Source organism: Haliotis asinina, chromosome 1, assembly GCF_037392515.1.
Source record: "Haliotis asinina isolate JCU_RB_2024 chromosome 1, JCU_Hal_asi_v2, whole genome shotgun sequence".
NCBI lineage: Eukaryota > Metazoa > Mollusca > Gastropoda > Lepetellida > Haliotidae > Haliotis > Haliotis asinina.
This window is the reverse complement of record NC_090280.1, coordinates 53,464,088-53,482,025: the sequence shown is the minus strand read 5'-3', so window position 1 is coordinate 53,482,025 and position 17,938 is coordinate 53,464,088. Positions and strand designations below refer to the sequence as shown.

The window sequence follows — 17,938 nt, the reverse complement described above, 5'->3', positions numbered from 1 at the left end:
AATATTGCTGGGATATTGCTAAAAGCAGCGTTATTAGAACCCACTCATGTTTTAGTTTTTAAAAGGACATTATCATGTCCGACATCCAAGGTGTGATTAATTTGATGAATGGAAGTTCTCAGCTTGTGACCTCATGAACATTTTTGTCACACTGGATCACGTTACTGATCTTTATACTGCCTGCATACAACCCTCATGTCATAATGCCTGTAGTCATGTGATATGGAGTATGTGTTCCAAGTAGCTGATTAAGGCTGATTCTTGATGTCCCAACATGTTTATTTATTTACTGGGCTGTCTCTCACAGTGTGTTCATTATAAAAGACAACTCCGGTAACTCATGTTTTTGTAAAAGATGAGTTATTTAGGGTCTACCAATGGGTATTATGTATAAGAATATATGTGTATGGCTGTAGGTATGTTTCTTTTAAGGTACAACTTAGTATATATGGTTATCAGGCATCCTTGTGATCATATCCCATGCTAATGCTCATGGCGTCAATCACTGGATCATCTGGACCAGACTCCAATTTTTACGGACTGCCCTCATATAGGTGGAATATAGCTGATGTTGTGTGATTAACAAGCAAACAAACAATTCATTGACGATCAGCTGGCCACATAATGAGAATGGATCGAGTATTAGGCTAGCATAATACCTCCACAGTTTAGATAATGTTGTTGTATCATTATCTTTGAGCTGACTGGGTGTACTCCTTGTTCCTTCACTCATTGGTCATGCTGCAGTTGTAAGGTGTTGGTTGTTGCTGTCAGTGTTGGGAGTGGACTTGTGACATCTAATGCATCTGATAGAACATTGTGCATCTTAGCTTGACTAATGATTTGTGGCACTATATTCGTAATCTGAACTAATTTGTAAATGAATTGTATATGTGGTAAAGTCAATGAAAATAATATTGAATGATTAATCTAATTAAGAATAATTATTGAAACAACAGTTATTTCTGTTGTTTTGAATCTTTGAAATGCATTCAATCAAGTACGAGGGTAATGAGAGGCTTATAACACAGTAACAGTGCAGTGTCAAGATTGATGGTAATACAGTGACAAGAGGGATGGTAAGACAGTGATGACATTGATGGTAATGAAGTGACACTATTGATGGTAACATATTGATAAGAGGGATGGTAAGACTGATGACATTGATGGTAATGCAGTGACAGTATTGATGGTAATGCAGTGACAGTATTGATGGTAATGCAGTGACAGTATTGATGGTAATACAGTGACAAGAGGGATGGTAAGACAGTGATGACATTGATGGTAATGCAGTGACAGTATTGATGGTTATGCAGTGTCAGTATTGATGGTAATACAGTGACAAGAGGGATGGTAAAACTGTGACAACATTGATGGTAGTGCAGTCACAGTGACAAGAGGACAGTGACAAGAGGGGTGGTAATACAGTGATGAGAGGGATGGTAACACAGTGGCTAGAGGGATGGTAATACAGTGGTGAGAAAGATGGTTACACAGTGATGAAAGGCATGGTAATACATTGACAAGAAAGATGATAATACAGTGATGAGAGGGGTGGTAATACAGTAATGATTAGGAGGGTAATACAGTAATGAAGGGGTGGTAATTCAGGGATGAGAGAGATGGTAGTATAGTGACGATTGTGGTGATAATGCAGTGATGATAGTGATGGCGATACAATAATGATATTGATGGTAAGACAGTGATGATATTGATGACAATCAGTAATGAGAGCAATGATAGTACAGTGACAAGATTGGTTGTACTACAGTGAAGATATTGATGGTAATACAGTGACGAGAAAAATGACAATGCTGTCTCTGGAGGGATAGTGATACAATGAAGAGAGGCAAGTTTGAGAGGTTTCTGTTTGTGGTTTGGGATGAACAGAACTATGCATATTATTATAGTAATTATTCATGTTCATGTGGATATCAGATGGAACTCAGTGTTGGAGACACAGAGAAATTAAGATCTTGTCCTGTGAATCCTTCAACCTTTAAATTTGCATTAACAAAAATCTCTTTTCAGTTTGTGTTACAGAAAAGAGATACAGATATATTGCATAACATTAACATCATGTCACCATTTTACATATGTTTTCTCACTGCATATCTAAACAAGTAGTTTCGTAAAGCAGGCCAGGTTCTGCAAACGTAGAGAAAGTTCTGTTCTGGAATGTTTGCTTCAGGTTGATGTGTAATTCATGATTTATGATGTGTCAACATCAGTGAATCTTGTTGTACCAGCTCTGTATACGTCTGTAATATCTGTAATGTCTGTACTGTATTAATGTTCTGTCTGTTGACACAGACGAGGGATCGAGTGTCCCCTGGCGAGTACCTCCGCTATGACCAATCCAACTACCAGGGAATCTACGACTTCCGGTGCGAGAACTCACGGGTGACATGGGGATGTGTCCTCACAGCACGGAGCATTCAGGATGCACAGAACATGTGTGATAGCAACCCAGCTTGTGAATCAATCGTCATCTACAGCTCACAGCCAGAGACTGAAAGTAAGGTTGAAATGAATAGTCGGGTAAACAGAGAATTACATGTATTGTATTAGAGACTAATATTATAACCTATTACTAATACAAGGATTAAATACCTCGTTAAGAGGCAAATTGGAATATAGATCTGATAGTCTGTGGCTCCAACGGTTAGTATCAGGTTTGAGGCTTGAGTGATATACTGGGTCTTTCAGTCCAATGTTTGCTGCTAAAGTGTGGTTTACAATAAGACCAGCTGTAGACTATGTGTTGATACATCAAGTGGTACCTTAAAACTATTTTAAAGGATAAATGTCGATGCAAATCTTAATGCCCTGTGCTTTGCAAGTTTACAAAATGTTGATGAAAAGGTAATAACTCATTTGCAGTTTCCTTTTCACCCATGAAGGCCAGGGTTAGAATAGGTATTCAGGAGACTAATGGGATCCGGTGGTCAGGCTGACTGACTTTGTTGGCACTTGTCATCATATCAAAATTTTTTATATGCCTATCAATGGTAAGAATGCTGAAGTTTCCCAGCTTCCGTTGCTCTCAAGAACATATATATATATATATGCCTATCAATGGTAAGAATGCTGAAGTTTCCCAGCTTCCGTTGCTCTCAAGAACATGACAGCAATTGGCATTGTGTGCTTCAGACCTGATGACAATAATACTGAAGAACTCGAGTACCTCCAACCCCCAGCTGTCTGCAGGAACCACGCTGTTCATTCGTCGGGAAGGAGCAGGGAAAGCAAGACAGATCAACAATGATGAGCCTAACAACAATCGACAGGACAACAATGTCATCAGTGACAATAACATTCAGAGCAATCACCAGAGCAACAAGAATGATGATGAACAAAGGAAGGAGCAGTCACGTGACCAGAATGATGGCAGAGCGCCGCCTGCTGGGCAGCAGCCTATGTCACGTGACATGTGTGTTAAGCGAAGCTTCATGAGCCACGAGGAGGCGTACAAGAGTCGAGAGAGGAGGCTTATGACACACCTGGGACTGAAAGGTGGGTACAGACATCAACAACATTGTGTAAAGCCTCTTGGAGTTCCAGTTATAAAATTGTTCTCCATCAATCTTTGGTGGTCTCAAGGCAGTGGGTCGCCGAGTGGTTAATGTGTTCACTCATCAAATACAAGACGGGTTCGATTCTCCACGTGGGAAAAGGGGAAAAATAATGAATGTGACTTGATATTGAAGTAGCTACTATGGATTGTGATAATATCCCCATTAATAATAATATCCCATTTGTGACCACCATGGTTACCTTGGTCAATAGGACTCAATAGGTAGTGTGTGCCTTATGTTCTTTCTCATCTTCAGGCAGTGGAGTAGCTTAGAGGTGAAACTGTGTTTGTTCTCCAAACCTCCAAAGCACCTATGGGTTTACAATTAGTCTCCCACTGGCTACTCCCCAGCAGTGGACATTACATCTTCCTGTGAGTGACAGGACGTTTCAGGGATATGGGTGCCTAGCAATGTCAAAGATTAACATTGGAATTTGCTACTATAATAGCCATGTGCCTAATAGTAAATGTCCAACAACCCTTTCACAACATGTTTTGATGACTGAAGGGATTAATTGGATTAGCATGTATGAAGCATCAAATTTTACTTATTTTCTGAATCTAAAATCTTCAGCAAAGAGATGTCAGCATCAGATAAGTGTACAACCCTAGTGGTGGAGGGGGTGCATTTTCCCAGACTGAGTGAAATATGAAACCCTGAATGATTTCCCCACTCATAGGCTTGTCTGTATGGAAACGCACCTCCTCTGGCCACCTGACTGACACAGAGCGATTTGAAAATGAGGAATATATTTTCAAAATGTATGTTTTGTAGACTCTCTGCATCCATACATTTTGCTGTGAGTCTTCATAACATACTTTTTTATACTGAGACTTAACATCAGCCTGAACCAGTTAGTTAGTTTTATGATATTTCATGGAATGTACTTGTATACTGCATTGCTATGTATCAAAAGTCAGTTGAGGCAAGGCATTGGGGCCACACACCATCTGTGTATAGTTTTGGGCTCCGACCTTAAAGCCAAAGACCGGGGTTCAATTCCCCACATGGGTGCAGTGTGTGAAGCTCTTTCCTGGTGTCCCCTGCTGTGACATTGCTGGAATATTGCTCAAAGTGGCTTAAAGCCATACTCACTCACTAGGGTGGTCTCAAGTGGTTGGCCACCTATGAGATCAGGTTTTTCAGCTCACTGACTTGTTTGATTTCATTCGGAACACATGTTATTGCTCATGATATCAGTCACTAGTTTGTCTGATCCTGACTTGATTATTTTTTATAGTCTTCTGTCATATAGCTGAGTGTGGCATTAAACAAACAAACAAACAAACAAAGAGTGTTTTTTCATTCCAGGCTACCGAGAGACCGACTGGTTCCGGGCTGTGGTGAGTCAGTCTGTGGCGTCTGTGTCTGGCATCCTTCCTGCCACTGGAAACCAGCCCAAGGGGGGCAAGGCAGTGCTCAAGTTCATCCCTAGTAATGATCAAATGTCTCTATCCAAGGTTCTGTTTATTTCCGAGAGAGGTCCTGAACAATTCCACAGCTCGTACGCCATCGTCTACCAACTTGACAGACTACTTGGGGTAAGGAATTTAGTCTTCAAATAGTGACAAGTGCTATATTGTGTCACGAAGTGGTAAATGTCTCATACCTCCGTCACTTTAGGATGATGCCATGTGTATTGATTGAATACTGTACAATTAATACTGTTCACTTTAGGATGATGCCATGTGTATTGATTGAATACTGTACAATTAATACTGTTAATCTCAAGACCACTCTTTTTTGGCTTTGCTCTCTCTCTCTCTTTCTCTCTTACACGCATGCACTAACACACTCTCACTCAGTAATACACTGGTTGTAAAAGCCATATGACTGCACCAACATCTGAAAATGATGCAGAGAGTCAAGGTTGGAGTCGTTGGCACAAGGTTTCGACTGATAGACAATGTTCCTTTTGCTTTTTATAAATCCATTTATGCATATCGTCCCTTTTTGGGACGTGTATTTCAAAAAAGCTTTTCTCTCCTATCGTTGAAGATAGAAACTTGCAGTTTTGAAGCTGAGTAAATGTTTAGTAGTTGAACCATTCACATTACTTGAGTTTTTTAGATGACTTAGAGATACGTTCATCACCTATGATGTTTAGTTCATAAGAAAACATTTTATGGGATCAAGAATACCCATGCAATGTCAGGCTTCAATTTGTTAGTATACACTGATTCATGTAGAAGCCAGTTTGGTTGTATTCCATGAAAGCTTTTAAAGTAAAAGAGTCAATTTAAGATGTAAGAGGTTGATCTCCCACCACCTGAACCTAATAAATTACTTAATTTGAGACCATTCATCTGCGTATTGTCCCTTTTATGGGGTGCATGATGCAGTGTAGTAAAGTATGGAAAAAATTCTTTACTTGCAAATTGATCTCATTCCTTTCATTGCTTGCCAAGAGAAACCAGCCAACAAAATTTGATGAAGATCCTTTGCATAAATGGGTTAACCAGCATGCGGTATAAACATCCAACCCAGGACAGTTTCACTGTTGCTATGTGCCCAGCAGTAGCCATTGTCTTGATGTACCTGTTATTCCAGCTCTACCACACACCTCCCTCCCTGATGACCAACCTCCCTGCCGATCTCGTGCAGAAGTTCTCCACAGAGTCCCAGTTCCGAGACTTGTTTGCCATCACCCTGGAGAAAGATGGAACTGCTAAAGGTGAGAGTGCCAGATCATTGTACACACTGACATGTCACTGGGCATGAAACATTGAAAGTGACACTCACACAGGACGACATGTCGTGACGATCAGCCAGTGTCATCGACTGATCGTTTTGCTACCTTGATCTGCCGAGATTAGTGTCAATATCATAATATCTTGTGGTATTTTGTCTCCATGGAATCTAATTGTCTGAGGTTTTAGGCATCTGCTGTACAATACTATGTGAAGAAGATGGCAGTGCCAAAGTGAAGACCATCTCATTAAAAAATTTTATGATTATCCACAAAAATGCTTTGTTTCGTCCCATGAAAAATAGAGGCATGAATATCTACTACGTGAATGTTTACTACACAGTTTGACTGGCAGTTCCATATTCAGCTTTGCCTAGTAACTAGAACATGCTCTACACACTCGCAACACAATTGACGTGTGGTTGAGTGGCAGATTTGTACTATTTGTTGAATTTGATTAATCACTGAGATGATACAGCTCAGTTGAATTTGGCATATCGATTCAACAGGCTGATAGGTATGAGTCCGGCTTAGATTTGAGACAGACAGGTGCCATGAGGTGTGTCTGCTACACACAAGGGCCCAGATTTTTTAAGTTCTCTTAGCACTAAGAAAGTCATACGTTATGCTACTGTGTGGCGTTTATAACTATCTTAGCAATATGAGATCACTATCAACTATGTGTTGATACAGCCCCATAACTGATGGATTATTGGCTGTTAAACTGTTATAACAGAATGTGTTTTCGCTGATTCAACAACTGCCACAGTGTGTATATCTAGGACTATGGGCCTGGCCTGGTTGATACATTCTATATCTGTTATGTAAGGCTATTGGTCTATTAGTTAAATACAGCAGTGAATATATGATTATGACAGTCACGATGCTATAACTGACTGCCCCTCATGCTATATAGGTCTGTTCAACACTATGATGCTATTGCTGACTGCCCCAAATGTTATGTGGTCTGTTCTCAGTCACAATGCTATTGCTAACTGCCCCATATGTTATGTAGGTCTGTTCTCAGTCACAATGCTATTGCTAACTGCCCCATATGTTATGTAGGTCTGTTCTCCGTCCCAATGCCGAAAGTGATGAAACCAGAGGCCCTGACCTTAAAGCCCCTCAAGAGCCTTGTTCCGAGCATCACGAAGTTTACGAGACTGATGAAGATGCAGTTGGAGTATGTGTTCCTGTGGTGGCTGGCCAAGATCTCCAAGGGACCCAACTCCCACATTGGCTACAAGGGTAGGTGTTGGGATCTGGCTTGAGGAGGACCTGGACTCTTCCACTGCCTAGTTCTGTAAATTATAAAATCATTGTGGTTTCTTACTTTCTTTTAAAAAGTTTTTTTTAACTGTAAGTATGTTTTATTGATGTGTTTCTTTCATTTTCTGTTCAGGTAGCAGTGTGGTAGTCTTGAGGTTGACACGTTCGTTCATCACACCGAAGAGCGGGATTTGATTCCCCATATGGGTACAATGTGTGAAGCCCATTTCTGGTGTCCACCCCATGATATTGCTGGAATAGTGCTAAAAGCAACATAAAACTTAACTCACTCATTCACACACATTTTCTGTGCGGGGGAGGGGTGGGGAGATGTGGTAGCCTAGTGATTAAAGGTTTCGCTCATCACACTGAAGACCAGGGTTCGATTCTCCACACGGGTACAATTTGTGAAACACATTCCTGGTGTCCACTGTAGTAATATTGATGGAATGTGACTAAAAGCAGCATGTAAACTTTCTTGCCCATTTTCTGTTTTGTGCAGGTCACTTGATCCACTTTGACGCGGACCTGGCGTTCCAAGACCCACTGACGGACCTAACAGGTTATTTCTTCCACTGTCAGTTCCCCAACATCGTGTACAAGACACTGAACTGTTTCCGCTGTCACTCCCCTCAAGGCCAGCCTCAGTCGTCCTCTGTCTGCTCCCTGGGGCAGGAGGTGAGTTGTCCCTACCAAAGCATCTGATGCTCCAACGGTCTAGTTGCTCTCACCTCTACAAAAGGCAAAACTAACAGCGATTCTTGTCTGTTCAAGGAAACAATAGGGTTTTTTGAAATGATGGTTTATTGTCACTTAAGACTAATTAGTTTTTGCATTTGTGGTATGTAATTGTGTAAACAGAGTGAATATAGTGAATCCTGATATCAATCTTATTTAGTAATATCATAAAAGTTAGTTCTGCATATTTTACATTTAACACAAAAAGCTTTAGATCAGTAATACTGTTTAGTGCAATGATTCATTCATTATATCAACCATGCTGTCTGGCCAGTCAAACACATTTAGAATACTTGTATATGTATTTTCTAAGCTTGAAGTTTTGAATTACTGTTTTGTTCTTCTAAAGGAATATGGTGTACTAAGCATGAATATGTGCGCAGTTACTTTTGCCTTTGTAGGTATCTGGAGTGGAGAAGAACTTGTGCCTTTATTTAGAGCTAGCTCATTGTAGATGATTTTACAATGTCATAGATCCTGGTGCAGTAGTGGTTGAAAACAGTTCAGACCCAGTCAGATTGATTGATACACGTTTGGAGAGATGGTCACTCAAGTCAGTATTACAGACAACGGTGAATGGTTTGAAGCAGCTACTAAGCTGATCTGCAGGTCAGACTTGAAGACTCGATTGTCTGATCATTGTTGATCATCGTAACACAATAACATAGAACCATGCTCATGACATCTATCACTGGATTGTCTGACCCAGATGCTGGCTGGAATATTGCCAAGTGTGGCATCAGACAAGAGCAGTGAACATGAGTTGTATACATAACACAGAGATTTAGTTATTGTCGTTTGCTTGAGGACAGTGCTTCTGCAGACACTAAATGCAGCATGTTGTAGAGGGCAGTAGAGAGCACTGAGCCTGAGAGGCAGCTTGATGCCAGGCTCTGTTGATCTATTCTTGGCTTGTACAGCAGTGGTAGAGTGGATGTCACAAAAGTTGTATAATTATGTACACTGCTCAACAGAAGAAACAACCATTTCTTCATTACTATAGTCAATCCGTTGTGCCATTATTGACAATTTGGATTGATTGACTGACAGGATTGATTGTCTGACAGGATTGATTGACTGACTGATTGCCTGGGTCTGCATCAAACGGCATGGATTGTTCCCATAGCCATGGAAAATGTGTTTTTGTAAATGCTTGTTCTTCACTTGTATTTAGAATTGCTCACCAGCCTGAAGCCTTGTAGGTCCTTACATAAGCTATGGCCATGAAAGTCTGTATGATGGCATGAGCTGTGACTTTCACAGGTCACCTGGGACTTATGTGTCATATTTTGTTCTCATAATCAAAGGATTTTGTGAGTGTGTCTCATGTAAGAGAATATTGTCCCTGTGCTGTTAGTCTGTCAGTGTTTATTATCACCAGCTAATGACACGATTGTCAGTCTGCATGACACTGCATGACACTGCATGACATAAACGAATGCCCATAAATATAGTTTGCAACTGAGTAATGCGATACAACTTTGTGTAAATGATAACAGAAGCCATCTTCATCAGATGCTAGAGCTAGCAGTTTAGGCTACAGATGCTACACTAGCAATTTAGGCTTCAGGTGGTACAGCCAGCAGTTTAGGCTACAGATGCTATACTAGCAATTTAGGCTTCAGGTGGTACAGCCAGCAGTTTAGGCTACAGATGCTTTACTAGCAATTTAGGCTTCAGGTGGTACAGCCAGCAGTTTAGGCTACAGATGCTATACTAGCAATTTAGGCTTCAGGTGGTACAGCCAGCAGTTTGGGCTACAGATGCTATACTAGCAATTTAGGCTTCAGGTGGTACAGTCAACAATTTAGGCTACAGGTTCTAATGCTAGTAGTCTAGGCAATAAGTGCTACAGCTAGCATTTTAGACTACAGTTTAGGCTACAATGCTGCAAATGTTACAGGTATATGGTAATTGTTTGAAAGTGGTTGATGTGTCTTAATTTAATACTGCAGTGCCAGTTAGATTCACTGACATACCGTGAAATAACCCATATTCTGTCCCCACAGATAGTCTCACTGACATACAGTATTATAATTCATATACTGTCCCACCAGATGGGTTCACTGACATACAGTGAAATAACTCACATACTGTCCCACCAGATAGGTTCACTGACATGCATTGAATTAATTCATACACTCTCCCGCTAGATAAGTTCACTGATAAACAGTGAAATAAATCATATGCTGCCCCACAAGATAGGTTCACTGACATAAAGTAAAATAAATGCTATACTGTCCCACTAGATAGGTTCACACTGTGCTGCACAAAGCCCATCCCATTCTGAATATCTGACAGATTTTTAGTGAAGCTGCTTTAGTAATAGAATGAGATCCAGAACATGACAACAGTGGAGGTCATCTGAGCATGTTTGATCACCTGTATTTTAATAGCCTGTATTTTAATGTGAAGACCATTTCTGGTGTTTCCCATTGTGCAGTTGCTGAAATATTGCTAAAAATCACGTAAAACTAAACTCACTCACTCACTCACTCCACTGATGAGCATCAGTGATAAGCTGTATGAGGAAATCTGGCCCTATTACTATTGCAGCTCCCATACTTTAAGAAACAAGTACAGCATTTTGATGTCATTCTCAACCCATGCACAAGATTGTTATTTGTATTGCTTGACAGCAATATCTACAAGTTGTGAACGCTGCTTGTCATGCACCACCACACTTTTGTGTAAATATTCCTGTGATCAAATATATTGGTAACTGTAGTAACAGCAATGTGATTCAGTTTTAACATTCATGTTATTGTGACACATATTTAATGTGATTACTTCATTTCAGTGCTAATCCTACTTTCTTTTGTTGCACAAGTTTTAATATATTTTCTGGGTGTTTGTACTGAAATATTTCCATCGACATTTTCCAATTCCTTTCTTGTCCATTGTGTCTTAAAATGAGAAGGGAACAAGTGAGGAAAAAAGTACTGAGATCTCTATAAATGTGCATTATTACACTCTTGCGATGTGAAACCCTCTTGTCAACTGTATATTTACACACAGGCAAATTGTAGTGCAAATGGGGTTGTGCAGCATAGAGAATGTGACAAGTCCTCTTATATGCAAGCGAAGAGAGAGAAGGTTGGCAACGTACGTCCCTCACTTCGAATTGAAAAATATTTTTTAAGTCAAAATAAAATATCGCCCCCATCAAAGGTGCACTACCATTTCCTCACTTGGTTGTGCTCCCAGATTTACTATCCCATGTTTAATAATTACTCATGCAAAATATGTTTTGTTCAACATTTTAAACACCACTAGTGGTATTCAGATCGTTCTTCACCTCCATTACCCCTGCCAGCTTCCAGTTGAATGGATGTAAGAAGACTGGTCATTTTCTCAATGCTGTGCAACCCATTTGCACTATAGTTTGCCTGTGATTTATACCACTGTTTCGAAATTAGACATGCGTGCCATTTTCGTTATTATACTGTTTTGAAGATGAACACTTGTAAGAAGAGATTTGGAAATGTCAGAATGAATCTTCAACAATATTTAAAGGGATGTACCTAAAATGTCTCAATGTTTCATCTTTTGAATTATGAAATATGAAAATCAAGGTACATGCATAACTGAGGTCATTTCAGTTGAACTGGAAAGTGTCACCATGCATTCGTGGTTAATGATCTCACTTCATGTGGACAGTACTTCCCTTTAACTATTGCATGCTAACAGTGTTGTTGTTGACCTTGGTCATGACTTGTAGCATGTGTTCGTGATCCTAGAACTGAACAATATATATATATACTGGAAACATCATTTAAATTTAATATCTGTGTACATATATAGACACGCATTCTTTTTATTACTATTTATTAAGAACTGACTTCAATATTTTTTGCAGTTTTGAAACATTATGAAACATTGGCTTCCGTAATATGTAAATATGCATTAGTCAAAACTTCCAAAGCTTTGACACTTGTTATTTTAGTTGTATATTTGGACCACATGTTCAAAATCATGGCATACATCTAAACACTATATATTACTATTACATTCAGTAGTGTGAAGCTAAAGATTAAAGTCTCAGCCTTTTTGTTGGGCCTGATATACAAGTCCAAGACCAGGCGTGTGAAATTAGGCATGATATGTGCAGTACATCACATGAGAATGGTCATATTCCTATTGGCGACTGGTGTTTGTTGCTTGCTGGGGCCAGGCTTTTAGCAGGTCATCATTCATCCCATGATGTCACAGCTCCATTGAGATACACTTTGGTGGAAAAGGGATTCTAAAAGCAACACAAATTTTCTTGTTTCTTACATATACTTTTCAGTGATGATATTTTTCTCTGGTCCAGTCTCAAGACAATAAACTGGTATAGCTGATTCAGAAACAAATAGTTTAGTAATAATAAATAATAATAATGTATTTGTTTAAGCGCCTGATATCCATGGTAAAGATGCCCAGTTTTGCTGTGGTAATATTGGGGAAGGAAATAGTTCATATAACTTTCACAGAAAGGTAGCAGTGAACAGATGAGTTTTCAGCAGTGATTGGAAAGTTTTTTTCGATGATGTTTTCCTGATTTCTTTTGGATATTTGCGAGTGGGTACTGAGTTGGCTGGTTGGTTGGCTGGTTGGTTGGTTTGTAGTTTAACTCAGCACTCAGTTATATTCCAGTTGTATTGCAACAGTCTGTAAATAATGAGTACATCTTTGAGGGGAAATCGGAAATAACGTCATGACACCTTGAGATGAAAGTTGCTTGTATTTCAGTATATTGACACTACAAACACAGTGTTTATTAAGTTGACTACGGTAGTAAGCTGCAGTTACCCTAGGGTCACAAATGCATGTTTCTGTACTTCCAAGCATTATTTTGCATGCTTTTTGTTTGCTTCTTACAACTAACGTCTAACTCTTCGGTTTGTTTATTTTCTGACAGAGTAAAGCATCTGGGCCATTGCACTGCTGCAAGGCGTCCACCATGGCCAGCCCACCAAGGGTCTGTCCACAGCCTAAATTTACAGTCGTTCCCTGTCCGAAAAATTGAAACATTGTTTCTTCAAAAGTGTTGAGTGAGGGAGCTACATGTTACACTGCTTTTAGCAGTATTCCAGCTATTTCACAGTGAGAGACACCAAAAATGATTTTCACACATTGTGCCCATGTGGGGAATTAAACCCAGGTCTTTGGCATGACAAGCGAACACCTTCTCCTCTAGGCTTCCCCTCTTCCCCAAAAGTGTTGAGAATTGCTTGAATAATTCAAATATATGTCTGCTTTTGAAAAATATGTTTGGGTTGTTTAATGTCCAGATATTCAGAAGAAATCGTGGGGAGTTGTTATTTTAAAATCTTCAGATTATTTAATGCCCAGTAACATGAGAAAACATGGTTATGATATATAACTTATTGATTATTTGATGACTAGATGACATTGGTAATTGGTTGTTTTGTGGATGAAATGTTCCAGGTATCAAAGCGTCAATAACACCAGCAAATATGAAGACAATTAACCCTTGCTGATTTGTAAAATTTCAGCACCTTTTCAGTACTCTTTCTCTGCTTGAACTCTTTGAGTCTGGTCATTCATTTGGAATTGATGGTGTTTCGTCTGTCCAGTTTTCCAGGTATCCATTTCTCAGTAACACCTTGTAAGATTGAAATATTGGACTAGCTGCTGTCTGTAGTCTGTATCCCAGTTGCTTATGATAGAAATAACAACAGTCCTTGAAGCCTTAAACCTCAGGAGTCTTTAACTCTGTATTTAAATTAGCTTTTCCATTAAAATGACATCACATTAATTTACTTTGCAATATTTTCTTTAATTAGAAACTGACACCAATATATAGCCTATGAAAAGAATGTGCTTATCGTACTTTACACTCGGTTTGGGAATCAGACACCAAATGCACTATCGATTATCAGAGGACTTGTGCAGAATAACTATCTATTATAATCAAAATATAAACTTTTTTAATGTAATCAGACCCAGTTTTTTTTTTCTGATTACTGTTTTTCATAACTAATAAATGCACACATGCAAGAACAGATATTTCTCAATGAAACACCTTATGTGCACGATGGAGGTAAAATTTATTCATAGATAGGTTACAGAAATATGAAGCATAGTGATGAATACAAAACTATGACTACAGTGCTCTATGGTTAGTTTGCTTCATTCAAGTGTGTTATACTGAGACAACAACATTCTGATGTATCATAGAGACACAACCAGGATTATAGAGACACGACCAGTATGCACTGGATGTGTTTGGGCGAACAGTTTTAAATGAAAAACCAAAATATCTTCAGAACAGCACCTATGCTAATGGTTTCATCAAAGGGACAAAGGTCAGACTCTCTCCAAACTGACATTGTGCTATTTATCTGGAATATTTTTCAAATTAGTTTTATACCAAATTTGGTGACTTATGATAAGTTGAATAGATGACACCAGGGAAAGTAGCTGATTCTCACAATCTGCCAAAATTGTGATCACATGTCAGCAGAACTGAAAAGGCCCAAACTTCCTCCTGACCTAAAGGATATCTGTAATAACATCGAGCGGACTGCTTCATGCAACTCTCAAAGTTTATCCCAGATACTACAAGCTGTAACAATTACCTGTCTGCTGGGCTGTCCATGTTGGATGTCTTTACTCAAAAGGACAACAGGCTTCATTCTGGTGGGAGTGGTATTGCCCTGACTATGTATTTTTGACTGTTAATCATCCATGTTCCTCCCTTTCTGATCTAGGTCATTAGCAGGGTGAAGAAGTCTGGATTTTCTGTTCCTGAGCTCCAAGTCCGCAGCTACAATGAGAACGAGTTTGCGATATTACTGAACGACGCTGCTACAGTGGCGTTGTCGATTGTGGATCAGTGTGTTCGAACGTTTGGCAAGGAAGACGTGCTGTACTGATTGGCTGCTGTCTGGCAGTTTCAGTTGTGTGAATGTGTCGAAAATACTTGATTACAAAGTATATGGTAACATGAATGAAAGATCATTTACTTGACAATTTAGACTTGGGGATTCAGAATGGTTGTAGGATCTGAAGGTCAGCAATGTTTTGAAAACCAAAGTAGGAAGGACATTATATCAAGGTATGATTTATTGTAGTTTGAGGCAGAGGACTCCAAACATTATCGTGTTTAGTTTCGCAAGAAACTGCAGCTGTTTAAAACTGAGAGAAAATGTACACAGATGAGAGTTTTTTCATTGTAGAACAGAATTAACTATCAACTCTTAGGGCAAGTCAAATAAAGACAGGTATCAGAAATATTATGGTTTTTTTTGTAAAAGCAAAGCTCTTCATGTTAGGTGTAGCTGTTTGCAAGTGATTCCTGTGATATTCCTGGAATATTTCATCCAGTCAGGTGCCAGTCAGTACCAGTTGGGCTGAATCACTATGAGGGATTTACAGGATGAGAATTCCTCCCTCCTATATGCATAAATATGAACAATAGACACATTATTAGCACATCCAAAAGGACACAGAAAAAGTCCAAATACTTTTTGTATCATTTGCAATTTAATTGCTGTTACAATGTAATGATCATGATGCACAATAGTATAGTATTGATGATAATATTTAAGTGTTTGGGACTCATTTTGAAGCCCAGGACCCCAGAAAATTATTATGAGTCCCAGGGACCCTCAGACATAGGACTCATGGTAAATCCCTGAACTAGGATATTCAAAATTAAATTCTACCTTTAGAATTTAGTGCTAGATATTTCAATTTCTGTACACAGTATCAGCAGTAATTTTGACACGTCATTGCCCTTGCTGCAGCCAGTGTCACTAGCAATAATGAAAGAGCTGGTTAGCTGGAGAAGGTCCTCAGAGTAGGAGTTGAGGGGTGATAGATGTCATTATCACACCATGGAGCAAGTCATGTCGGTAGTAAATTCAAATTATTACAAATGTTTAATAATGTTCTGGAAGTATTTAGGTTGAAATCTAGAAGAGATGTTGATTTAACTAACAGTCTCCAGTGTGATGAGGATTTGATATAATTTATGGCTTGTTTTGAAAATATTGTGCATTTTATTCATGAAAATTGTGAATATTGATTTGTATATGTGTTTCCACTGTTGGTAAGGAATGGCTGAAATCCATCTCGAAGAATTACACCAACTATATGAGAGTACAATATGACCTGAGTTCCAGCTCTGATTGGTTATAAGATGGACACCCATACTTCCCGTCCAGTTATTGATATGTCCATGTGTCCAACAATGACCAATAGTGACCCTGAACAATTACCCAGTGCTCAGCTTGTATTCATTGTATGTATTTTGGAGATTTAGTAAACATTAGTTCACTCACAAATATGATTCACTGTTTCCGCCTTTGGATTCAGAGCCCATTCTTGGCACATTAAAATTTGAAAAGTCTGAAAATTTTAAACATTGCTATGAAATTTCACACTAAATTGACTGGCATCCTGCATTTTGTATTCACTAAATATTTATCACTTTGGTTAATGATTTGACAGACAATTTGGACTGAACTCCATGAAAGGATAATTGTTTGAGAAAATGGAAGAAAGCTGACAATGATGAAATTGTGATCCCGAAGGAGAAGTCCCATTACGAATTAACTATTGTTATATGTGAATTGTATGAAGACACCAACATGGGTTGAGAAACACAATGAATAACATCCCAGATCTCTTAAAGGGGCACTCTTTTGCTCATTTCTGCAACATAAGTGTTGTATTAAAGGTAAAAATACTCCAAGTGCTGAAAAAAAGTTGCTATACGTCCGCTGTACATTCTTATGTTTCAGTTTTTATATCAATTATTGCTGAAATTATTCATTTCAGAAATGGTTTTTAAATTACTCCTCACTTCCTTACTACAATGTATAGACATTTGTTTGTCAGTTATTGACAGTTATAGGTGGGTGATTTTTCTTTATGTGTGAGAGTGAAATCTGCTGTCATGTTTGATTGAGAGGTATTTTGAGAGTGCCGAAACAAAGACAAGGTTTTGTGTAGTTTATAACAAGATGTGTTATGATGTCTTCATATTAATTGTGAATATATTCAGTGAATCTCGTTGTTTACATAAATGTATCTTAAGCTTGATATATATTTTTTAGCTCAAATTTACTTTACATACACTTTGTGATATTCAATTGCTTGAACTAGTTGTGTGACAGATAGCATATAGTGCCTTCTTGCAACTGATTTTGAGCACAGCACATAGTGTTATCTAGCTTTGACTACATGTAGACTGAAGCATATCATCATTTATAGTACTTAGTCTTGAGCAATACCGCTACGGCAAAACTCTGATAATGTGGTTTGTTGATCTGCTGAATCAAAATTACAAATGATTAATAACAATGTTTTATCAGGTTGAGTTTGCTGCGTAACTCCACCCATTTCTGGCAGGTTCTGGAAGTAAAGTTACCATCGTAATGCTTTCAGTAAAACAATGACTTTTTGTGTCTGTCAGAGACTTTTTAAAATAATATATTTGGAAACATGTTTTCAGTTCTGCTTTGATTCAGGCAAAAAAACCCAAAATTTAGTCAGTACTACAAAAGATGTTTTGCAAAACTGTTTAGTGAAGCTCTACATATCAGTTCAAGTATATCATTGTTTTGTATTGTTGAGCTGATAACACAGGTCTTTTGAGATAGCGTGATAAAATATGTCATCAATGCATCTCATATTCGTATATATTTCG

General features: G+C 38.7%; 1 protein-coding gene across 2 annotated transcripts in view; it reads left to right on the top strand.

Annotated features, from left to right (window-relative positions):
• The window catches only part of LOC137293917 (uncharacterized), a 39,321-nt gene that overhangs the window by 14,645 nt on the left and 6,738 nt on the right, over window positions 1-17,938 (top strand). Inside the window, exons 6-12 of one of the 2 annotated variants that reach the window (XM_067824767.1) lie at window positions 2,314-2,518; window positions 3,154-3,516; window positions 4,890-5,119; window positions 6,129-6,252; window positions 7,333-7,515; window positions 8,039-8,214; window positions 14,994-16,988. In XM_067824767.1, coding sequence (XP_067680868.1) covers window positions 2,314-2,518; window positions 3,154-3,516; window positions 4,890-5,119; window positions 6,129-6,252; window positions 7,333-7,515; window positions 8,039-8,214; window positions 14,994-15,158 — 1,446 coding nt within the window. In that variant the 3' untranslated portion in view covers window positions 15,159-16,988. Of the gene's footprint in view, window positions 1-2,313; window positions 2,519-3,153; window positions 3,517-4,889; window positions 5,120-6,128; window positions 6,253-7,332; window positions 7,516-8,038; window positions 8,215-14,993; window positions 16,989-17,938 lie in introns of those variants that run through there. The other variant, XM_067824758.1, reaches the window with a different exon arrangement.